We start from the raw sequence: 25118 nt of genomic DNA, 5'->3' as shown, positions 1-25118 counted from the left end.
GAAATGTTAACATTCTTGTGTGACAGGAGTGTTGGCTGTAACGCCGCGTCCTGCTTCAGTTTGCTTCTGACACCACCACTTTGTGAAGTTCATCAATTCCCTTCCTCTGGAGAGGCTATTTGACTTCTGAGCGGTATCTGTAGCTAAGGTTTCCTGCCACCAGATGGCAGTCGTGCTTTGGCCATGAAAAGATGGCCCATAACTTTTTGGAAGTGTATAGTGAGCAATGAACAGAAACCGCTTGAACAGACCTACAGCAACCACATAGGATTCTGTGAAATAAATGTTATCAGCATCCTCTTATCTAAGAAGGTGGAAAAATGGGAGCACAAAACGCAAGGAGTAAACAGTTTTACAAGGAGTTCCAGTTTTACAGGGGCTGAAATTGAGGTGCAGAGGAAAATAATTTGCCCCGAGTCACTGAGCTAGAAAGTGACAAATTTGATCTAGTTATCTCGTATCTTAACTTTTTTGTCACTAGGACCAGCAGTTTTCTATTATTTTTAAATAGGGACTTACAGAAAAGAGTATTTTCTAGACTGTGACTCTGTGGGCTGTTTCTTCATTTGTAAAACTAGGGCTGCTAAGATCTTTTCTGGTTTTAATATTTTCTGATGTATGCTTAATACAGCATGCACGTTGGCCCTGGCTCTGCTGTTCATTTATGTCTCTTTCCATCATCAGTTTCTGTGGGACTATTTTTTTTTATTTTTTTTTAATGTTTATTTATTTTTGGGACAGGGAGAGACAGAGCAGGAATGGGGGAGGGTCAGAGAGAGAGGGAGACACAGAATCGGAAACAGGCTCCAGGCTCTGAGCTGTCAGCCCAGAGCCCTCCGCGGGGCTCGAACTCACGGACCGCGAGATCATGACCTGAGCTGAAGTCGGACGCTTAACCGACTGAGCCACCCAGGCGCCCCTCTGTGGGACTATTAAAAACTACTTTTATTATCTTCATTACTAGGTTGGCTTAAAAAAAAAAAATCAATGAAGTGGTGAATGTGAAAATATTTCAAAGTATGAAATGCTTGCTGTAGATGCATGAAATACTGTCTGTAGACATCAGTAATTCAAGTTGCATGATTACAAGGGAATATTTTGAGTTCTTCTCTCCCCACCATGACTCCAAATTTTCAAATCTTTTGTTTTTTTTAATGCTTATTTATTTTTGAGACAAGAGTTGTGAGCGGGGGAGGGCCAGAGAGAGAGGGAGACACAGAATCCCAGCAGGCTCAGGCTCTGAGCTGTCAGCACATACCCCAGTGCTCAAACCCAAGAACTGTGAGATCATGACCTGAGCTGAAGTGAGATGCTTAACTGATTGAGCCACCCAGGCACCCCAAATTTTCAAATCTTTGGCATAATATTATATTTCGTGTTATCTTTTAAAATAACTTGCTAAGTATAGTTTGTGGCATCTTTTGTGATTAGATATTTAGGACTGATGTTCTCATTTTAGAAGTAAGAAAATAGAAGCAAAGAAAAGCCCCATACTCATAATTTCACTGCCTAGCAATTCTATTTTCTGTTAGTTTATAAAATTGGGGTGATTCTTAATTCTGTAGGTACAGTTTTGGTTTTTCCCCCACTTAACATTAGTGAACATTTTCAATTCATTAAGCACATGCTATTTCCTCTGTTTTCCCTTGCCATATGTACTATATTTTGTTTTATATTTTACTCTATTTTTAAAATCTAGTAGTTTTCTTTGTGTTTCTCAAATATATTTTTTATTTATTATTTCCGTAATTATCAAGTGTTATTTTATTGGGTCTCCTTTGTGTAAGACAAAAAATCTAGCTTACCGAAACTTCCCCCTATGTAAGACAAGAATTTAATTTATTGATCTCACTTCCTAGTCTTTATCATTTGAAGTTTTAGACCTGGATTTTTATCAAGATATTACTCTTTTCTTAGATTCTTTCCTTTTCGAGACAATTTTTGACACTTCTAGTCATATTTATAGTCAAATCACACTATAGTTAATGGATTTTAGTTAATGGATTAAGATTTTTATACTGCAGTTTCTTTAACTTTGAATATGTCTTGAATAATTTTTTAATAGGAATACATGGTACATGGATGGTATATTTTGAGCTCTTGAATATCTGAAAGTGTCCTTTGAAAAAGAAAAAAAAGACAAAACTTCTGTCCCTGGCTTTTGGGACTCAGCACACCTTTCAGATTAAGCTGAATCCTGGCATAAGTCATGTGGCCAGTCATGTGCCTGGCATTAGGCATGGAGTAATTGAAAAGTGAATAGAATTGAGAGTCTAGAAATACACCGTTATATTTATACTCAATTGATTTTCAAGAGTGCCAAGACAATTCAATGGGGAAGGAATAGTTTTTTCAAAGAATGGTGCTCAAGCAACTGCATGTTCACAAGCAAAAGAATGAAGTTGTACTCTTATTTAGCATGTATATAAAAATTAATTCAAAATTATATTTAATCATATTTAAATATAATTATTTTGGCGTGATGAAAATATTCTTTAAGTGGGTAATGGTGATGGTACTACTCCATGAATATACTAAAAACCAATGAATACTACACTTTAAATGGGTGAATTTTATGGTTTGTGAATTATATGTCAACAAAACTACTTAAAGATTAAATAGTTGGAAAATATAGTTGGATATTTATATAATCTAGAGTCAAATAAGGCCTTTCTAATGTTACCTAGGTAAAAAATATAGCAAAAAAATGATTTATATGCTTGATTATAAATTATTTTTATAATTTCTCTATTAAAAATGCTATTAAACTTTGCTTCAACAGAAAAAAAAAAGAAAAGGGTTATTTATTGGGGTTACCCCCAAAATGCCTTGATGGAACCATCTAAAGTTGGAACTCCAAATAGGAGGAGTCTGGCTAGCGGATGGCAGAACACATCATCCTAAATAGTGATTCTGCAGATTCAGGGTACTCAACCCTGAGGCCCAGTGCTCCAGACTCCCAGAAGGAAAGCCAAGTATTCAGTATAAACCATATTGTTTGTATTAACAATTAGGCATAGTGAGCCACTCACCAATGCCGAGAATGCTTGGAACCCTCCTGAAAGCCAGGTTCCCAGCCAAGGTGCCAACCTTGTAAGCAAGCCTTTCGAAGGTTAGTAGTGAGGCCTGCTATGTTCTCTTCTGCACACAGGGTTAACAAAGTTGACATCTAAGCGCAGAATGATTGTGGAATAAGAATAACAAAGCACATGTAAAAGTTGATCCAATCTGAACAGACCAGTGACAGTCTTTTCCTTGCCAGGATTTCCCAAACCTGGAAATTCTACAGCACTAGAGCCCGAAAAGCCTTCCAGTGAAGTAGGGTTCGGATCAAATAAATTTGGGAAACATAGCATGCCTGCTTTGCCCTTAGAGGATCTACACATCTGCATATGAAATGTTCTGGGAAAGTCTCTAATATGTGACACTATTAAATTTTGTTTCACACAGTGTTGCTCTATTTTATTTTAATGGGAAGCTCCCCTGATTTAACATCCTCACTGGGGAACCCTGCCCTACCCCTTTATTTGAGGATACCTGACGTTTCTGCAAGGAAGAGGAACTGACCTTGGTGATCTTTTGTATAAGCCTTATTACAGTCTGCTGTGTATGTGTATGTAACATAAAGTGTTGGAGTTCTTATTGCATAAGGTGGGTTCATTCATTCTCAGAAATGTCTTTTTCATATAAGCCCCAGTTAGAATCCCTGGTAGGCACAGCTGTGGAGAGACATGAACGCTGACACATACCAGTAAGCAGCCTTACAAAGAGAACATGGCTAAGAAGGCTCATATCTGGTATGTTGTTCATTAGCAGAGGCAATGTTATTCTCTGTATTTACTAAGATAGGTAAAGTGGTAACTTAGTCATGGTTAATATTTTGGGGTCACCTTTTTCTTGCAAAACTGTAGATTTGAGCCCAACTTGTTTTGCTTTTCTGCATGCTTATAAAAAGTTTACTTTTGTTTGGATGTGTGTAGTTTTGGGTCCCTTTATTGATTTTACGTGTTATACAGTAAGCCTCTCACTGGAGGTTGTATTATTTTTAAATTATGTTGTGAAGATGTGAGGGCGATCTGGCTGTAACATCTGTCACCGCATCGATTGCCAGGGTCAATTTGGCTGACCTGGCTGGTTAGGCGGGTGTCCCCTTCCCCACTGCTCTATGTGTGTCCCTCCCGAAGCTGCACAATAGGTTGAAGAGGGTGACCTTCCGCTTTAGAAAAGGGATAGAGGAGGACTGTTCTTCTGTCAAGGGTATACTAGTAGCTGTGCTCCCCTTCTAGAACCTTCAACCCAAGGTCCGTTTGTAGAACGTAGGGTAATCAAGCTTCCAAGACTCTAGACACGTCCAAATGAGGTGCAGCATGTGACACTCTGCCTTCCTTGAAAGAGGAGGGGACGCAGGGAGTTAAGAGACTGCCAAGCATAAGGCTGTTGTTGATAGTGATATACTGTGCTTTGATTGCTGCAGTAGGTGAACAATAAGCACACTTGACCTCCAAATTTCTCAATTGGCCACAATTTACTTTAGGGCTTCGTGTTCTTGTTCTGTGAACTTTTTGAGGTTCTATATCTCTGCAGCAATTTTCCATAAAACTATACTGATAAATTTGAGTTCCCAACGGTCAATTATTTGTATGCATTAAAAAATACTTAATACGAAGAGATTCAAAGCAGTTCCCTTAATTATGTTCTTTCCTTCCTTCATTCCTTTCCTCTTGTCTCCTTTTTTCTTCTTTCTTTTGAATTCACTCATACCTTCATTCACATATTTCCTGAGTGCCTGCTGTGGGCATAGTGTTTTCTACTTCTTGCAATGAACCATGAAAAAGAATAGCACACAAATGTAAGCTGTAAGGAGGTGATGGTCTCATAGGAAACATAAGAGAAGGATATTAGTAGTCATAATACAGAAGAATGTGTGTTCAATGCCAGAAAAGAAGCAGATAGTTTATTTTGGAAGTTCAGAGAAGGGGTCATGGGTCTCTAGGGCATTTCAGTAATAAGGGATGACATCAAAACTATGTGTAGATAACATGTGTGGAGGGTACAGTTGACTCTCTCCAAGATCATAATGACCATTATATATTGTGGATTAAGAATATAAGCTTTGATGTCAGTAGGCCCTTGCTTTGTATAGAGGCTCTGATATTTATTTGGGGCATTAGGTACATTTCTTTCTCTAAGCCTCAGATTTCCTCATCTGAAAAATGGAGGTAAGAATTTCCATCCTTATTGGGTTACTGTGCAAATTGAATACAATATATGGATAACGTTTGGTACATCACGTATGGCACAGGAAGCTGTAGTGGCTGATGCTGCTGGTGGTGATGATGACACTGGTGTTGACAAGTGCTTACAGTTGCTGCCTTTAGCTGAGTGTGGAAGGCCAACTGATGGTATATCATGTATTTCTATTTGTCACATTTGGAGGGAACACTGTTATTTTTATCTTAGGCCAGATTGTATATTGAGAATATAGCAGTTACTGGGAAAACCAGGGTAAGTGATCCAATCTGATGATATTTCATTGAATGCTGAATGTGATATCTGTATCTAGTAAAACATATTGTTTGTCGTATTTTATGCAAATATGTGTGTACGTATTAGGTTTTGTGTGTATTTGTGTAGTGTTTTCCGGGTTTAAAAGATAAATTGCTGATGAGATACTTTGTCATTTGCAGGTCGGCGGAAGCAGAAGTGGGCTGTGGATCCGAGAAACACTGCCTGGAGCAATGATGATTCCAAGTTTGGCCAGAGGATGCTGGAGAAGATGGGGTGGTCTAAAGGAAAGGTATGTTGGAGAAGAGCAAAAGAAATTGGAGCCATGCATAAAGGCAAATCAGGAGAATGCATCTTTCTTAGGACACTGGGAGAAATTTGTGTTTTTGATTAGTAAGTGATTTTGGAGACATAACTAAATTGTCATGATAAAATTAGAATTGAACATAAAGGTCAGTTCTCTTCGTTTATCATTTAAATTGCTGTGATTAGCATCTTTCATAGATTGTGCCTTTTAATTAGCTGCACTTGGAATCATACTTAACCATCAGTGTTTTTATATTGCTAAGAGTAATATTTTGTTCCCCTTTATAGCTCAGAATATACATTTTCCCATTTTCCTCACACTATTTATTCCTGGCTGAAATGGGTTTCTGGTGATACTTTTGTATTTAAATCGTTCTTGTGATGGCCTTTAATGATCTTGTTCCCAATCCAGTGGATCCTTTTTTATTCTCACGTTACTCAATCCCTTAGCAGCATTGGACATACTGGACTATTCTTGCAATACTTGTGTCTTGGCTTCCACAGTACTGCTCTCCCCCCTGTTTTTCCTTCTACCGCATTGGCCACTCCTAAGTATGTTGCTGGCTCTTCCTCCTCCAGCCTTTTGAGCTCTGGAGCTCCTCAGCCCCAGGCCTTTTCTGTATTCTGAAAGGTGAGCTCTTTGATTCCATACCATACTTTGAATGGTCTAAATTCTGAGAATTATCTGGTCCAGATCTGTCCTCTGAGCTTCAGGTTTGTAAATTCACCAGCCTGCTTGACATTTCCACTTGAGTGAGCATCTCAACTTTATAATTTTTGTTATAAAATTCTTGATACCCACCTTCCAGTCTTTTCCGTCTCAAGTTTTCCCCATTTTTGTAAATAGTCTTGCTTGGTTCCTCTACCTCTCTCACTTCTCGCATCGCCAGTCATTATTCCTCTCTATCCGGGGCCCCATCCTGGTCCACACACCATCACTGCTTGCCCTCTCAGCTGCTTCCCTCCCTCCTTTTCTTCCTCTGGGCCGTTTGCCAAACAATAGCCAGAATATCTTTTGAAATACAGAAATTAGATCATGGCATTCCCTTGCTTAAAAGTTCAGTGGCTTCCCGTCGTTTTAAAAAATTAAATCCAAATTTCTACTGTAATGTCTAGGGTCCTGTGAGGTCTATCCCCTTTATTTTATCTTATTTTCTCGCTATCCACTCACCTAGAGCCACCCTGGTTGCCTTTTAGTTTCCTCAGTACAGCAGCCTCTCTGAGACACCTTACAAATGAGTGTTGATTGATTTAGGGACTTGGGGTCTCCTTTCTCCACTCTCTCAGTGTTGTTTTGTAAAATTATGTAATGGAGAGAGCCATAGATTTGTAATATCTCCAATGGGATTCCATTAGTTTGGTAATAGTACTCTGATTTCGAGCATCACAAAAGGCATGTTCTGCATAGTGTGTACATGGGCCGTGAAATAGGTCTCAGGTTGAAGAGTTAGCATTCATTATTGTAAGTGCATCCTTGGTATTACAGACATACTTTGTAAGAATCCATTAGACTGTATCCTCTCTGAGGATAAGGATAGTGCCTCACTCCTGGATATTTCATAATTAGTCGAATAGTTGATGAAGGAAGAAAGATGTGATCTCTCTTTATACTTGATAAAAATACTAACTCTCTTTGTGCTTGACCTCCACAGGGTTTAGGGGCTCAGGAGCAAGGAGCCACAGATCATATTAAAGTTCAAGTTAAAAATAACCACCTGGGACTTGGAGCTACAATCAATAATGAAGTGAGCAACAGTGTGTTTGCTGGGGGTTTTCCTTGCATGATTGGCTTTTTTTTTTTTTGTAAATACACATATTTCATCAAATTGATGAGGTTTTCACTATGCACGTGTGTATCTTCCATGCTGTGGTTGACTAAAGAGCCCATAACTAAGCAGGCTTTTCGCCACACACCATGCATTCACCTTGCCTTATGGGATTCTTTACTTGATTATGTCTAAGAGATCTGAATTAGTTTTGTTCCTAAACTTTGAAAAAAATATTCTTTTTATAGAAATATTCATTTCAGTATAGAAAGGAATTTTTATCTTTATCTTTTTTCTAATATTTGCTTATACTATTAAAAGTTAGTGGCATTTAACTTCGGAGAGAAATTAAGTTTTTTCTGCAAGAAAGTGGTGACCTTTTCCTGTCCTTTTGTCTATTTTTTAATTTCATTTTTTAACATTTATTTATTTTTGAGAGAGACCAAGTGTGGGCGGAAGAGGGGCAGAGAGAGAGGGAGAGACAGTGTCCGAAGCAGGCTACAGGCTGTGAGCTGTCAGCACAGAGCCCCATGCCGGACTCGAACCCACGAACTGTGAGATCATGACTTGAGCCCAAGTCGAACGTTTAACCGACTGAGCCAACCAGGCGCCTCCCTTTTGTCTGTTTCCGACTATTGGTATATAGCAGTTGAATTTATTCACGTTTCTTCTTAAATACTGGTGCTTTGAAAATATAACACCGTAATTAAAAATTAATGGCCTATTGTGCTTTTCATTTTCACTATTACTATTGTGTCTATGTTTTAAGTGTATAAGTATATATAAGTGTATAAGTATTCAGTATTACTATAGTGTCTGAGCTGAAAACTTTGTTCTTAAATTTTTACAGCCAACAGAATCTGATAGGAAATCTGGAGAACTACTTATTATTTTGGAGAACTACACCAAATTATTTTGATTTGATATACTGAGTACTGGACTAGAAATAGTAATTGCGCTGAGTGATAGAATAGAGCAGCTAAAATTTTTCGGACTAACAGCTAAAATTTTAAACCACTAAAGAGTTTATATGAGGTTGGTTTTGAAGGTAGTTGTTAAAAGATAGATGTATAGATACACTTAATTTTTAGGAGAAGCATTGCCCAGTAAACCTATTTTTAACATGCCTTAACCTTCAGCATTCTTAAAAAAGTGTGTATAAGGCAAATTTCTGCATTGATACTTGCTTCCCACTGGTTAGATTGTTTCGGAGATGCCCATTCCCTTTTAAAGTCAGATTATTTTTGTTACAATGAACATATTAGCACCACTTCATGAAGGTGCCGACTGGGGGAAATTGGAGTCTTTCTTACTCCTTCCTCAGTGTGGTTTTGTAAATTGGGGGTCAATGCAAGCATGTAGAATTGGGCAAAGTATTTTAAGTTCACATGAGCACAAAAGAGAGCCCTGAACTCTGTCACTGCTTTTTTCCTTTGACCCACATAATATTTCCATAATGAGGTAATGATTTTATTTTGCTTTATTTTAATATTTAGCACGCAGGTTGCCTGTTGATTATTTGATTATAAGTGGACTGTTGATAAGTTATCCACATTTGAAATCAGGACTCAGGCTTCATATAAGCCCATTTTTAATACTGGCACAGATAAATTACATTTTAAATTTATATTATTTCTTCATTCAAATTTATGTCATAATATTTTGATGAAACATTTAAAGTTTCACATTAACCACTAGATTTCCTTGATTCCAAAATAAATCTATCTCAACTGGTGCAAGTAAACTGTAAGCTTACCTTTATTTGATTTTTTGGGTATTTTCAGGATAACTGGATCGCTCATCAGGATGATTTTAACCAGCTTCTGGCTGAGCTGAACACTTGCCATGGGCAAGAAACAGCAGGTAGGGGAAACCTTTGCTTTGTTGTCCATTGGATCTATAGAAGACACGTCTCAGTTTAAATTTTTTTACCAACTCTTTTTACTATAAGCATTATATATCTGAAAGTTAATTGACTGAAGTTATTACAGATAGGCATTTCTGTTTACATTTTAATGGTGCTCTCCCCATCAAAAGCAAACACTTTTTCCCAGTAATAGTTTGAGAATGGCAAGATAAATCTGTTCAGTTCACAATCTCAAATAGTAAAGTGACCTTTCTGGGGATCCTTGAGTGTGACTAAAAACATGTTTTTAAAATATAAAGCAAAAACAAATATGTGTACAAAGCAAGAAATATCAAGTGGGACCACAAACCAGCAGCCAGCAAAGGCTTAGTAGAAAAGCCTTTTTTGTGTTGATACTACTTAGTGAAATTTGTTTTACCTTTGAAGGTATATAAGAGATTCAGAATGCTCAGGTAAAGTAAAATTTGTTACAAGGGGCTCAGTACTAGAAATTGTATACCTAAGGTATAGGAACTGGAAATGAAACAGTTGAATATTGGCATTCCATATTAACAGAAAAATAGTACTGTTAAGGGGACATGGATGGTATAGTCCTCAGACTTTTGGGCCTTTGGTCTAATTTTAGAGTTTAAAGGAAGTTTTTTTTGTCACGTGGCTATTTGGAAAGCAAGGACATGATGTCAGCTAATTCTTGAAGAAATCTAGACTGTTAGCTCTTTGGCAAACAGTTTTTTTAAAAGAATAGTGGTAAAATACACATAAGAAAATTAACAATTTAACCGTTTTTAAGTGTACAGGGCAGGGACATTAGGTACATTCATACTGTTGTGCAACCATCACACCATCTATCCGTAAAACACTTCATCTCGTAAAACTGAAACGGTGTCCCCATTCAATACTTACTCCCCATTCTTCTCTCTCTCAAGCCCTTGGTAGCCACCATTCTACTTTCTGTCTCTGAATTTGACTACTCTAGGTACCTCATATAAGTGGGATGATAAGGTATCTGTCCTTCTGTGTCCAGATCATTTCACTGAACAGAATGTCCATGTTATACCATTTCCAGGCATTCGGTTTTGTATCATTCCTTCCTTTTAAGGCTCAGTAGTGTTTCATTGTATGTACATACCACATTTTGCTTATCATTCACTCATCCATCAGTGGACACTTGGGTTGTCTCATGGTAATTCTAAGTTTTTGAAGAACTGCCACAGTATTTTCTGTAATGGCTACACCATTTTACATTCACAACAGCGCACATGACTTCCAGTTTCTCCGTATGCTTGCCAACACTGGTTATTTTCTAGGTTTTTTGGTTTTTTTGATAGGAGACATCCTGATGCGTGTGAGGGGATACCTCATAGGCTTTTGATTTGCATTTCTCTAGTGATTAGTCATGTCTGACATCTTTTCATATACTTGGCTGTTTTTATGTCTTCTTTGGAAATACGTCTTCAATTCTTCAATTCCTTTGCCCCTTTCTGAATTGTTTTGTTGTTGTTGATGATGATGAGTTATATTCTGCAAACATTTTTGTAAGGAATTTCTTTCTGTTTCCTGTCATTATGTTTGGCATACACTGAACTGTCAAAAGATGTTTGTTAAATTGGAAGAGGAAAAACTTTGTGGAATTAAAAATCAACCAAGTTCAGCAAACATTTATTGAGCTGTGTACTGAGTTAGACTTGAGGATATGTAGATGTATGAGACAGTCTCTGCTTAAGAGTTAGCTAGAGGATATGCTGGTAATTGGTAAAATTATAGGGCAAATTCAACTCTGGGAAGATTTATTGCAGTACTGCTTATAGGACTGAGCCCAAAAGCATGAAGGGAAAGGTGCTGTGTTTGTGTTTTCCCCAATTCCTTGTTAGAATCTATAACTTGGACAGTTTTCTTATCCATGGGATAACTATCAGAACTATCCTAATAGTTCTGTATAAAAAGATATATGGTCCTAATAAAAAAGATGCCAGTTTGTTAGCCAGAGAAAAACATAAGGAAAATGTTTTGTGAAAACACCAACTGGACTGGTATCAGGAAATGCAGGATATATGCAGTAGTAAATCTCAAGGACATTTAACCCTTACTAATTATAAACAAAAACATCTTTACATTCAGGATTTTAGTTGAAATCAGTAGAACCACATATATGAATGTAAACATCATCATCTAAGACTTGCAGGTTTTGACTGAAGAGTAATAGAGTGTCATGGTTTAGAGATGAACACTAAACCATGTGCCCAGATTGACAGCTCTACTTGTGTGACCTTGACCTTGAGTACATTACTGAACATCTCTGTACCTTGGTTTCCTTTTTGGTGAAATGCAGATAATAGTACCATCCTTAGAAGGTTGTTGTGAGAATTAGGTATATTAATATAACTAAAGCACGTTGAACACTGCCTAACCTATAGTAAGTACTCAATAAGTATTAGCTGCTATAATCTTTATGATTGTTGTTATTTGTAGAGATAGAACTCCATAGTAGAATATTTCCTCTTGATTACTTTTAGTAATTAGAATATAGTGCCACCAAGAAAGTGTGTTACTTTTCAGGTGGATAGATTTGGGCTCATTACTGAGACTGTTCCTAAGTGTCATTGATGAAATCAAAGGCAATAATGTGCTTTCTCCCCAGATTAAAAAAAAAAAAAAAAAAGAATGCTCTTAAGATAATGAATATTATAAATAGCCTCACTTGTTGACAGCTAGATATAAATAAAATTTGAAATCTTTGTATGACTGATGGATGATCTGCAATTATTATAAGGTAAAAAAAGATGAAAACCCATATATATGGCATGAGTTTGTAGGAAAATATAGAGAGGAAATACATGTGTGTGTGCTTGGGTATGCATCAGTGGTTTTCAACTGAGGGCAGTGTCTGGAGACATTTTTGTTTGTCACAACTGGAGGTGCTTCCGGTGACCGGTAGATAGAGGCCAGGGATGCTGTTTAATATCCTACAGTGCACAGGATAGCCCCCGATAACAAAGAATTATCTGGCCCCAAATATTAGTGGTGCTGAGGTTGATATACATAGAGTAGCTCCAGAATATCTATTCTGTACATATTTTATATACATAAAATATCTGTGGAAAAATACGGAAGAAACTGGTAAGAGTGATTGCTTCTGGGAAGGGAGCTGAGTGGCTGGGAAACAGGGATGAGAGGAAATTGAGCTTGTGCTATAGTCCTTTTGTACCTTCATGGCTTTGTACCACGTGTGTTTTGTCCTACTCAAAAAATTGTTTAAAAATTAAGTTTAGAGGCGCCTGGGTGGCTCAGTCGGTTAGGCGTCTGACTTCAGCTCAGGTCACGATCTCGCGGTCCGTGAGTTCGAGCCCCGCGTCGGGCTCTGGGCTGATGGCTCAGAACCTGGAGCCTGCTTCCGGTTCTGTGTCTCCCTCTCTCTCTGCCCCTCCCCCATTCATGCTCTGTCTCTCTCTGTCTCAAAAATAAATAAACGTTAAAAAAAAAAATTTTGTTTTAAATAAAAAAAAAATTAAGTTTAAAACTGTTTCTTGAGTCCATTTCCCTCATTTACGGCCACTTCTGATGCTTCTGCTCTCCTTTGCCACAGAACTCGAATTTTCTATATAAATTGATTTCAGTTCTGTTCTCTCTTTTTAAAAACTTTTAACATGGATTGAGTCAGTCTCAGACAGTCTGTTTAGCTGCTCTGCCTCTCTTTCGCCTCTTCTAGACTTGGCAGACACTCACTGTGTGGGGTGGGGAACCCGAAACATCACACTCACTTCTCTGGATTTTCTTAGTCTTAACTGGGACTGTGTAATTCTCTGCTTTGCTCCACTATAATATCTTGGAGTCATTCCCCCCCTGCCCCCCAATATTTTGTTGCGGTTTTCTTAGTAAGAGAGACCATTGAAATGAGCCAGTTCACCATTACTGGAAGCAGGACTCTGGCTATAATGTTTTTTTTTTTTTTTTTTTTAAATAAACCTTAGGTATAATTTACATATATACAGTGTACCCATTTTTGAGAGTACAGTTCCATGAGTTTTGACAAATGAATATACCTCTAATATATAATATCGTAATAACCATGATAAATTTTCATTATTATAAAAAATTATCTTGGGTCACTTCCAAGTCAGCCCCCTGCCACTCTCCCCCCACCCCTCACTTCATTCTCTGGCCCCATACAACCACTGATCTCTCTATATAGACTGGTTTTGTATTTTCTTTTCTGCCTGGCTTGTTTTTCTCAGCACAAGTCATCCATGTTGTGTTTTATCCATGGAGATTTATCCATGTTGCGTTTATCAGTAACTCATTTCATTCCTGAATAGTATGCCATTGTATGCGTATGCCATAATTGTTTATCTGTTCACCTGCTGATGGACATTTGGGTTGTTTCCAGTTTTTGCCTACTATACCCAGAGCTGCTGTGAACATTTCTGTGCACATCTTCGTATGGACATACGTTTTCATTTCAGCGAGAGCCCTGTGCTCCCTTCCTTGTGCTATGTCCAGAAATTGCCTCTTGACAGAAATCCAGGGCAGTCCTTGAGCTCACGTCCTTTGTTGCCCCTCTGTCAAGGATGACAGTCCTATGCTGCCTGTCATCAGTATCTCATGAGTTGTTTCATATCTTTTGTTTTCCCATTGTTTATAGTAGAGGGGCGTGCCCCATGGCAGTTACCTTTTGTGGGCAGAAGACAGGGAGTCTTCCTGCCATCTCTTCTAAACCCATGTCAGTCAGACTTTGCCTCACTGCTCCACAGAATCTGCCCTTGCCAAAGTCACCAGTGACTTCCATGTTAGCAAATCCAGTGGGTATTTAAAAAAAATTTTTTTAGAGGGAGAGAGGGAGAAAGAATCTCAAGCAGGTTCCATGCCCAGCATGGAGCTTGACATGGGGCTTGATCTCAATGACTCTAAGATCATGACCTGAGCCAAAATCAGGAGTCGGACACCTTACTGACTGAGCCACCCAGGCATCCCTCCAGTGGGCATTTTTTAATCCTCATCTTACCTCGCCCATGACATAGATGTTCACTGCTTCTTGAAGCACTCATTTTCCTTGGCTTCTCAGACCCCACCATCTCCTGGTTTTCTTCCTGCTTCACCGGCCACTCCTCCTTAATCTCTGTTGCATTTTTCTTATCCCGGGCTTATCATGTCTGGGGCCCAGCAGTTCAGTCCTAGGACTGCCTTCATCTGTTACCTACACCAATTGTTTATTACATCATGGCCGGATGTAACAACATGGCTGGGATGTTTAGTGACAACGGCCAGATTGCTCGCTATGGTGTCACCCTCTCTCCTAAATTCCAGACTTGTATTGAACTCCCAACTCAGTATTCCTCATTTGGGGTGTCATCAGCTATCAACCTCTCACACTTAACGTGTTCAAACTCCAGTTCTGACTACTTCCCCACACCTACCCTCAGACGGTTTTATCCAATGTCTTTCCTATTTCATTTGATGTCCGTTCCATCCTTCTAGTTATTCAAACTCAACACCTGTGTCCACTAGGAAATGTTGTTGGTTCTGCCTTCAGAATATATTCACACTCTGACTGCTTCCTGCCACCTGCACTATATCCAGTATGATCTGAGCAATCATTTTTTCTTGTCTAGATTTATAACAGCTTCTAAAGCTGGTTTTCTTGTCCATGGCACTACTGAAGTTTTAGCCTAGATAATTCTTTGCTGTGAGGCAGGTCCTGTGCAAATAGAATGATTAAGCAGCATCCCTGGCCTCTATCCACTAAATGCCACTGGCACCTCTCCCACCCGCCCAGTTGTGGCAACCACAGGTATCTGCACATATTGCCAGATGTCCTTTGAGCAAAATACCCCTGGTTGAGAGCACTGTTCTCAGTTGATCTTTCTTCATCCGTCCGTGGTCTTCTGCATAACAGAGTGATTCTTTCAGAGTTTAAGTCTGTGCTATTCTGCTTTCCTGCTCAAAGCTCCCCACCCCCCACCCCTGCCACTGTTTCCTCCTTTTCATTCAGAACAAAAGCCAAAGCCCTTTCAGTGGACTTGCAGCCATATATAATATGGACCTTTTCTCTTTCTGACCTCATCTCCTGCCACCCCTCTTCTTATTCCATCCTAGTCACTGACCCCTGTGCCAGTTTATGAATACATCAGGCATCCTCCTGCCTTAGGATTTTGCACTAGATGCTCTGTCTCTCTAGAACACTCTTTCCCCCAGTTAGCTTCTATGCATTTTCTTAGCAAGGTCCACACTTACTGCCAGTTTAAAATTGCTTCTGTTTTTGGAAGCCAATTGGAAATTGGTAAGAAATAGCAGTATACGGATATTAGTTACAAATATGAAGGAACTAAAACCCAGGAGAACCAACTAAGAATGGAGAGAGATGGGGCAGGGAATTTGCTGTGTTGTTTTTTTAGCTTTGTTGAGATACAATTCACATGGCATATAATTTACCTATTTATAATGTATAGTTCAATGGCTTTTAATATATTCACAGAGTTTTCACCAGAACCAATTTTAAAACATTTCATTACCCCTAAAAGAAACTCTACCCAGTGGCAGTCATCCCCTATGACCCCCCTACCCACCCTAGGTAACTGCTGATTTATTTTCTGTCTCTAAACATTTGCCTATTCTGTACATCTCGTGTAAATGGAATCTTACAACATGTGGTCTTTTGTCACTGGTTTCCTTCACTGAGCATAACGTTTTCAAGGTTCATCTTTGTTGTAACACGTATTGGTACTTTATTCCTTTTTGTTGCCCAGTAATACTCCGTTGTAGAAATATACCATGGTGTATCCATTCATTAGTTAATGGGCATTTGTGTTTCTTCCACTTTTTGGTCTGTTATGAATAATGCAGCTGTGAACACTATCAGTTTTTCTATGGCCTGTATTTTCATTTTTCTTGGGTATAGACGTAGAGTGAAATTGCTGGGTGGTATGGTTACCGTATGTTTAACTTGACTTGAGTAACCACCATCCTCTTTTCCAAAACAGCTACACTATTTGACATTCCTACCAGCAGTGTATGAGGATTTTAATTTCTCTTTATCTTTGCCAGCACTTGTTAGTATCTGTGTTTTTTATTATAGCCATGCTAGTGGCTATAAAGTAACATCTACATGTGGTTTGATTTGCATGTCCATGTCGGCTAATTATGTTGACCATTTTTCATGTGATTATTGTCCATTTTTGTCTTCTTTGGAGAAATAGCTACTCAGGCCTTTGCCCAATGTTTAATTGGGTTGTGTGTCTTTATTCTTGTTTAGTAAACTTTTTAATATTTTCCAGTACCAGTCCCTTATCAGATACATGATTTGCGAATATTTTCTCCAGTTCTGTGGGTTGTCTTTTCACTTTCCTGATAGTATTGTTTGAAGACTAAGGATACAGAAATAAGTTAAAAGACTCATCCCATTGTCTGAAGAAACTTAAAATCTAGTGCAAAAGAAAGAAATGAAATAAATACCAAAATAATTTGATCCTCCAACTTTTTCAGTTCCTGAATAGTTGAGAGAGAGTAGCAAAGCTTTGGATGGTGAGCGTCTTCTTTGAAAATTTATCCTTATCTCTTTGTTTTCTAAGCTTTTTATTTCCTATCAGGTATCGCTAAGTTTGTATTACTGATGACTGTGGCTGGTTTCTAGCACACCTAGGCTTGGATACTAAGTGTGCTATTGGGTTGTTGTTTTGTTTTTTTTTTTAATGTTTATTTATTTTGAGAGAGAGCGTGCAAGCAGGGGAGAGGCAGAGAAAGAGAGAGAGAGATTCCTAAGGAGACTCTGCACTGTCAGCATGGAGCCTGACACAGAGCCTGATCCACGAACTGTGAGATCTGACCTGAGCCAAAATCACGAGATGGATGCTTAACCTACTGAGCCACCGAGGTGCCCCCTATTGGGTGTAATGACAAAGTGGACCCAGCTGAAGAAAGTCTAGAAAATAGACTAGAAAACAGCGACCCAGAATGCAGCTGTGAAAGAGGAAAAGCTGGGAAATACGAAACAGAAGTTTAAAGTGAGAAGACCAGCAGCACAAAGAAGAGAGAAAATGGGACAGAGGCAGTGTTTAAGGGGATAAGGGCTGAAGATGGTCTAGAATTAGTGATAAATCCACAGATTCAAAAAATTTAATGAATCCAAGCAGATTACATTTAAAGAAATCTTCACTTACAAACATAATAGCAGGTGTAACTGTGTAACAGTGTAGCAGAACGCCATATACACACGTAAACACACACACACACACACACACACACACACACACACACACACATTCACAGAGAGGAGACTCTTAATGCAGCCAGAGAAGATACACTGATTATCTGCAAAGAAGCAGCAGTTATAAATGAAAGCAGAGTTCTTAACAGTGGAACCCAAAAGACATTGGAGTAATATATTGAGGGAAATATAACTGGCAACCTAGAATTTTACCCCCAGCAAATAAATTTTTCATGAAAGTAGATGGAAAAAGTTTTCAGATAAAGCTTTACCACCAGTAGGCCTTTGATAAAGGAAATTTTAAAGGATGTATTTCAGTCAGGAGGAAAGAATACTTATCATCTGCAGTATCCCCAAACTGGCGGTAACCCAACTGTCCATCAGCAAAAGACTGGATAAGTAAACTGCTATATGTTTGTAAATGCAAAGAAATGAAGTATGGTTACATGCAAGACTAGAGAGCAGGGGTTGGTAAGCTTTTTCTGTAGAGGGCCACATAGAAATAATTTGCAGAGCATAGTGTCTCTGTTACAACCACTCAACTTGACTATTGGACTGTAAAATCAGCAACAAACAATATATAAACAAATGGATGTGACTGTGTTCTCCTTAAATGTTATTTACAAAAACAGGTGGCAGATCGGAGTTGGCCTGCAGGCTATTATTTATTCCTTGGTGTGGAAGAATTTCATTAACTTCATGTTGACGGAAAAAAATGAGACACAAAGATAACATCCAGTATGATTCCACTTGTATAAAAATTGAGAGGGCAGGTGAAAATCTGATATTTAGGTGCCATACTTGGGTGGTCAAGTTATTTTAAAATACAAAGAAGTGATTACTATGTTAAGACAATAGTGATTACTTTGGGGGAGAGGCAAGGAGTTGGCATTGAGAAGGGGCTCACGGGGAACTTTTGGGGTGATATTAGTGTTCTGTTTTTTTTTTTTCTTGGTTAGCAATTACATAGGTTATTTGTGAACATTATGTTATATGTACTTTCTGTGTCTGTTACTCTCCCACCCTCCCGAAAGTAAATGGTTCAAAACCAAAACCAAAAGCAAGAGGAAGAGTGATTATCACAAAACTGAGGATAATGATTACAATTAGGACAGTGGTGTTCAACTGGGCGTGATTTTGCCCCTCGCGGGACATGTGGCAATGTCTGGAGAGAATTTTGGTTTTCACAGCTGGGGAGATGTTAATTCTATCTAGTGGGTAGAGGCCAGACAGCTAAACATCCTACAGTGCACAGCACAGCCATGCCCCTCCGTCCCCGAACAAATAATTACTCACCCCAAAATGTCAGTAGCTCAGAGGTTGACGAACTCTATTCTCGGAGGAGGGGGATGCTTCTGGGTGCAAGCAGTGTTCTGTTTTCTAATCCAGGGAGTGGTGGTGGTGGTGGAATTTCTTTATAACTAACTGTATGGACTTCAGATGTTCTTATATGTGATGATATGTGTCACAATAAATCTAAAAATTACTTGGTCCCTTTCTGGTAGACTTAATTACTTGAGTAGTTTATGTAATATTAAACCTGTAATGAAGGTTAACTGAGAGTAACGTGCAGCAGTTTCATTATCAGGGTATCCACTGTAAATGGCAGTCAGTTTTCCTACACACATTCAATGACGTGGTTAGGGTGTTAGATAGACTTGAGCTGACCTTGCATGACCATGGTCATGGAGGCAGAAGCTTTTGAGTCTGGGGCTTTTTTTCTTAGAGACATCCACACATTCTTGAAGAGGGAAAATGAGTTAACTTTGCACTTTGGTATCATAACTTCCTCCTTCATGTACTGAATTAGAGAAAACTTTGTAATTTCTTAGGTGATAGGGTTATCAAGAAATCATCAACTCCAAGATTCATAAAGAAAGGAGCTATGGGATTCATTTTTGTAGGTACTAAGAAAAGAAAGCAGAGTTTTCAGTAGTTTGCTTTTGAGATTTGACAGTGCTAGCTAGAAAGTTACTTTTTCTCTTTGATGGTATCGTGATTACTCTTTTCTGAGAAATGCCATCGTAGTTGCAAAAACCCTGGTTGGGGACAGATGTACTTTGTTCTATTGCTGATTGCTGAGGCTGGGCACAGTGTAGTCGGGCCTTTGTGATGTATTCCCAGAAGTGCAGTCAGTGAAATGTTTAAAGTGACCCAGGGGACCCTGTATTATTTGTCAGGAAGGTAGTGAGTGTGTAACAGCTTCCAAGTGGTAGTGCTTTGTCCTCATGCAGTCCGGCCCACAGGTTTATCTGTGCAGGCTGATTCTTTTGTGCATAAAGCAAGCAGAAGACAGCTGAAGAGTTCCTCATCTGTAGATTAAGTTCCACCTCAAGACCCGTAGAGGGTGCTGATAGCTCTGCAAATGGGACGGAGCAGCTCACTGCTTACTGTCCTGCCCAGTAGAAACCAGGCCTTGCTAACTGCCGCTCCCAATACTGAAAAGCCTTTAGAATCTTCCTGTGAGGGAAGACCTATCCAAGGAATGGACCTGGACAACTAATAGGTTATTTTTCTGCCATGTCATCCTTGGTAAATACAGTATCTTCATCCAAGTGAATTTTTTTTTTTTAATTTTTTTTTTCAACGTTTTTTATTTATTTTTGGGACAGAGAGAGAGACAGAGCATGAACGGGGGAGGGGCAGAGAGAGAGGGAGACACAGAATCGGAAACAGGCTCCAGGCTCTGAGCCATCAGCCCAGAGCCCGACGCGGGGCTCGAACCCACAGACCGCGGGATCGTGACCTGGCTGAAGTCGGACGCTTAACCGACTGCGCCACCCAGGCGCCCCCCAAGTGAATTTTTGATCATATTACTTGTATTAAAGCTGAAAAGCAGATGACACAATAACCCAATAACATATTTTTCTACTATTATAATATTTTTAGTTCGTTAAGACTGTGTATCAATACATACAGTATTGTTTTAACTAAGTAGAGATTCCATACTGTTCGCTTCATAGAATGTCTTGCAAAGATTCTAGAAATAACCCTTATTTTCTTGTGGGACATAAAACTCGGTGTATTCTTCAGAATTTCATTTTTTGGAATTATTTTATTAATTAGTTCTCTCTACCAGACTCAACTTAGCTTTTCAGTGGACTTCATGGTTTTACGAAATGTTTGTTACTTCCAGCAGATATTTTGTCCCTTATGATTTTAAATATTTTTGAAAATAAACTAGGATGCCAAACACCTGTTTAGGACAGGGGTCTTCAAGTTTTTTTTGCACTTTGAAAAACAGTATACCCTGTCTCACATTTTTTTTTTTTTAAGTTTATTTACTTCTTTTGAGAGAAAGTGAGTTAGCTGGAGACAGGCAGAGAGAGGGAGAGAGAGAATCCCAAGCAGGCTCCGCGCTGTCAACAGAGCCCAGCACAGGGCTCGACCCACGAACTGTGAGATCATGACCTGAGCCTAAATCAAGAGTTGGATGCTTAACCGACTGAGCCACACATGCACCCCCCCCCACCTCCGCCTCACATTTTTGAGAACATTTGTAAGGTTTTTAATCATAGCTTTAAATCATTGCAAAAAATATAATTTCTGGCCTATTGGGAAATACTAGCATTTTAAAATAATACCATTATGTTGTTAAATGTATCCAATGGATGCTATATATCAGTACAATTTGATATTCATTGCCACGTATTTATAAATACACCAGCAAGTCTTTAGTAGTCAGAAATGTTATATTTAATTGTTCCTTTTCCTCTGAAATAATGTTTCCATTGCACATACCCCATAGTATTTTATGCTTATATGTTTCTTTTTGTTTAAACTTTTTAAAATTCATCATCCTATTCTATTTCTCTGCCACAAAACAAATACATATAAATACACCATTCCTGGGAAAGACAGCTCCTGTGTAAATCAGCCCCCAAAAGTCTCTGTTCCTAGAGTGGGATTTGCCACCATACCTCTCCAAAAAAGAGAGAGAGAGAGAGAGAGGAAAGAATTTGAGCAATTCAAGGTTGCTTTATTTCTAGTAACCCCAAGATTTTAAGTGTAAATATTTTTCTTTGGATGAAGTTGTCATTGTATCAGTAGATGGCAATGAATAAAACTGGGAAATATATTACAAATTTTGAAAATAATTATTATAATAGTGCAGTCTTTCTGGAAGTGCGTCTCTTGATGAGATAGATAGATTGGTGCGGGGAGGGGGCTGCTTTTGCTGCTTTGATTAAAAGATGCTTCCCAGTCCTTTGGTTTGCGCCTTGTTTATATCCTTGCTGAGAGGAGAGTTGTGCCCCTCTTATAAAGTGAGTGAAGGACCCATGGGAGAAGTGGAGAAGGAGAGCCACATTGCTGCATCCGCTCACAGAGCAGTGTGGGGAAAAAGCTAGGGACTGATTCCCCTGGGATCTGTCCGTGCTCTATGTACTGTGGGAAGCCTGTGTCCTCGGCAGGTGAGAAGCTCTCCCGGTGAGGCTTAGTGTCCTGTGAAGTGCAAGAGCAGCTCTGATGGGGACATGGTGTAATGGGTAAGGATGTGGACTGTCACTCATCTTTGCCTAGGTTTGAATCCCTTCATAGCCACCTCCTAGATGTGCCTCGTTTACTCTGTGCCTAAGTGTCCTGCGAAGTACAGTTAGTCATCATGGCCCCTCCTTTGCAGGACATGCATAGAAAACTCTGGAGTCCAGGGTCTCGTGCCTCATAAACCTTCAGTTGATCATAACTACTTATCTAAGCTGGGAACTTACTAAGTGACTTGTGTTTGGAACATCAAAATTGAGAATATTACGTACCCTAAGAAGTGTTTGACCTCCGAAAGACAAGAAAAATTCACTCGTGGAATGTCTGAAAAAAAACCCAAGCTGTTTGTGAGAAGTGGCTGCAGGAGAAAATGTTTTGGGTTGCTGATATGATTAACCCATGCTAAGCATAGTCTGAAACCTTGAGATATCTATACATCCTTTGGAGCCTTACTATGTAATTCACACTTTGTTTTTAAAATTGCTGATTTCTAGGAGGGATTACAGCTAACTCCTATAACATAGTCAGTGGACATGTGCTGGTTTTGCTCCAGTACTAAGGCAAAATTTTCCTTTCCCCCACTTTCTCTAACCTCATATCTGTATTTCTTTATGGAAAATTCAGGTTCTTTTCTACCTGTGGTGTTCTGTTTCTGTTGTACTCCGCTGCCTGACCTTGACACACAGATGAAGGTGAGGGAATACAGGCAGCTAGTTAACTAATTGACTATAATTGACTCTAACCCCAGTTGTACTTGCTCTGACATTTTAGGCAAGGTACTTTCTGGCTCACATTTTCCTTTTTTATCAAAAGAATAAACCTGAGTTTCTTCCTCAATTTGTTTGTGTTTTTGTTTTGTCCTTAAGGTAAGTCTCTAGTGAAATCTGGTATTTGAGGCTATGGCTCAGTGCTAGCTCTGCTCCTTCACACTCTGATTGTCATCTCTGATCTGGTTTTTGATTATCATTTAACCTCTTACCTTTATTCAATTTTTAAAAGAATTTTTTATTTTGAAACAATTATAAACATATAGAAAATTGCAAAAATAGTACTACAAAGAGTCCTAAGTATTATTCACCCACTTTTTCCCAGGGGTGACATCTAATATAGCAACAGCGTAACATTGAAACCAGGAAATTGACACTTGTGTGGACTGTTAATCAGACCATAGACCTTATTAAGTTTTCATCATTTTTTTAGCCTTCATTTGTGCGCGCATGCGTATGTGTATGTGTGTATGTGTAAGTTGTGTGGAATTTTATCATGTGTATAAATTCATGTAATCATCACCACAGTTAAGATACAGGATTGTCTCATTACCACAGAAGAGCTGCCTCATGCTGCCTTTTTGCATGCACACCCACCTTCCACCCCTCCATCCTCCAGCACTCCCCATTCATCCCTGACCCCTGGAAACCATGAATGTGTTCTCTGGCTCTGTAGTTTTGTCATTTTGACAACGTTCTCTAAATGGAACATATAGTGTGTAGGTCCACCTTTTTCACAGGCACAATGAGGTTGTTGCATGTATCCGTAGCTTGATTCCTTTTTATTGCCGAGTAGCATTTCAGTGTAAAGATGTACCAGAATTTGCTTAGCCATTTACCCATTGAAGGAATTTTGGGTTATTTCCAGTATTTTACTATCATAAATAAGACTGTTATAACATTCGTTTGTAGGCTTTTGTGTGAACACAAGTTTTCATTTCTCTTCCTTGAGGATTTTATAAATTTCATGTAAAGCCTTGCCTAATCCACAGTACATAGTTTAAGGAGAGTGTTTCTAATCCTATGAGTAGAGCTTAGTATTAAATAATAGGGCTTCTAAAGATTTTATTTAAAAAAGACCATGTCATGGTAAGAGAATGAATGAGGGGATGGGTTTCAGAGAGTTTAATGCTTTTCTTTCTTTCTTTTTTTATTTTTTTTTAAAGACTCCTCAGACAACAAAGAAAAGAAAACTTTCAGCCTTGAAGAAAAGTCCAAGATCTCAAAAAACCGTGTTCATTATATGAAATTCACAAAAGGTAAAATTAAGCATTTCTTTATTTGTTGTTGAAATCCCCATGTTCATACCAGGTTTCTTAAAGCATTTTTAGCTCTCTCCAACATTACTTCTTGTTTTATGTGCAGAATGGACAAGTATGGGTGGCCTGCCTGGCTTGATGTACAGCAGTGCTAAAGTTTCAGTATTTATTGTGAGTCACCTGGAGATCTTGTTAAATTGCAGATCCGTTAGCTCTGAGGTAGGGCCCCACATTCGGTTTTAGATTACATGCAAGTCCTTTGGCAAAGCTGGAAGCAGAAGTCAACTTGCTATGTAAAAGAGAAAAGTGACTTTACGTCACTAAGTCAGAAAATAATTTTAATTTATTGCTCAGCATTTTTACTTACAATTTCTAGTTTTTGAAGTTTAATGTTGGTATTGAATAACTCTTAAATTATTCCAATTTACAGAATTGTGTTCTATCTTGAGATCTCCAGTATGAGAAATCTCCCTCCTAAACTGATTTATATTATTTCACACCATTTCTTCATTGAATGGAGTGTTAACTTAGGCATTCCATGGTCATGGCAAAGTAGCATTAGAAAACACATTTGAGAACTGCGTAGTGAATCCCATCTTCTTCCATCACCGCCTCCCTACTCCCTTCCCAATAAACGCCGCCAATTACAAGTGCAGTTGTCCTGTGTAACCACCAGGTGGCAGTCTTGTATTGGTAAGAAACAATTTAACTTGAACTCCTCAATTCCCCCAGATGTTTTCCCATAGAATAATATTATGCATTAAGTACACTTTCCAGGCACAAAAGCTTATTTGTTACATACTATACTTCAAGTATAAATGTGATGATAATCCTGTTGTGCTATCTAGTCACCATATGATGGCCTTTCTATGGGAGATGGGATGTACCTTTCTATCTTTATATGCCAGGAAGCACACATCTCTTTGGTTTAGTCTAGTTGGCATGATTGAGAATTCCCTAATTCCTAGA

General features: G+C 38.7%; 1 protein-coding gene across 3 annotated transcripts in view; it reads left to right on the top strand.

The window, feature by feature from the left end:
* PINX1 (PIN2 (TERF1) interacting telomerase inhibitor 1) overlaps window positions 1-25118 on the top strand; it is an 88705-nt gene that overhangs the window by 674 nt on the left and 62913 nt on the right. Inside the window, exons 2-6 of one of the 3 annotated variants that reach the window (XM_043565140.1) lie at window positions 27-133; window positions 5688-5797; window positions 7464-7556; window positions 9362-9440; window positions 24057-24149. In XM_043565140.1, the coding sequence (XP_043421075.1) occupies window positions 5765-5797; window positions 7464-7556; window positions 9362-9440; window positions 24057-24149 (298 nt within the window). In that variant the 5' untranslated portion in view covers window positions 27-133; window positions 5688-5764. Of the gene's footprint in view, window positions 1-26; window positions 134-3156; window positions 3798-5687; window positions 5798-7463; window positions 7557-9361; window positions 9441-24056; window positions 24150-25118 lie in introns of those variants that run through there. The other 2 variants (XM_043565150.1, XM_043565131.1) reach the window with 2 other exon arrangements.

This window comes from Prionailurus bengalensis, chromosome B1, assembly GCF_016509475.1.
Source record: "Prionailurus bengalensis isolate Pbe53 chromosome B1, Fcat_Pben_1.1_paternal_pri, whole genome shotgun sequence".
Taxonomy (NCBI): domain Eukaryota; kingdom Metazoa; phylum Chordata; class Mammalia; order Carnivora; family Felidae; genus Prionailurus; species Prionailurus bengalensis.
The sequence above is the reverse complement of the archived record's forward strand: the minus strand, read 5'-3'. Positions and strand labels throughout refer to the sequence as shown.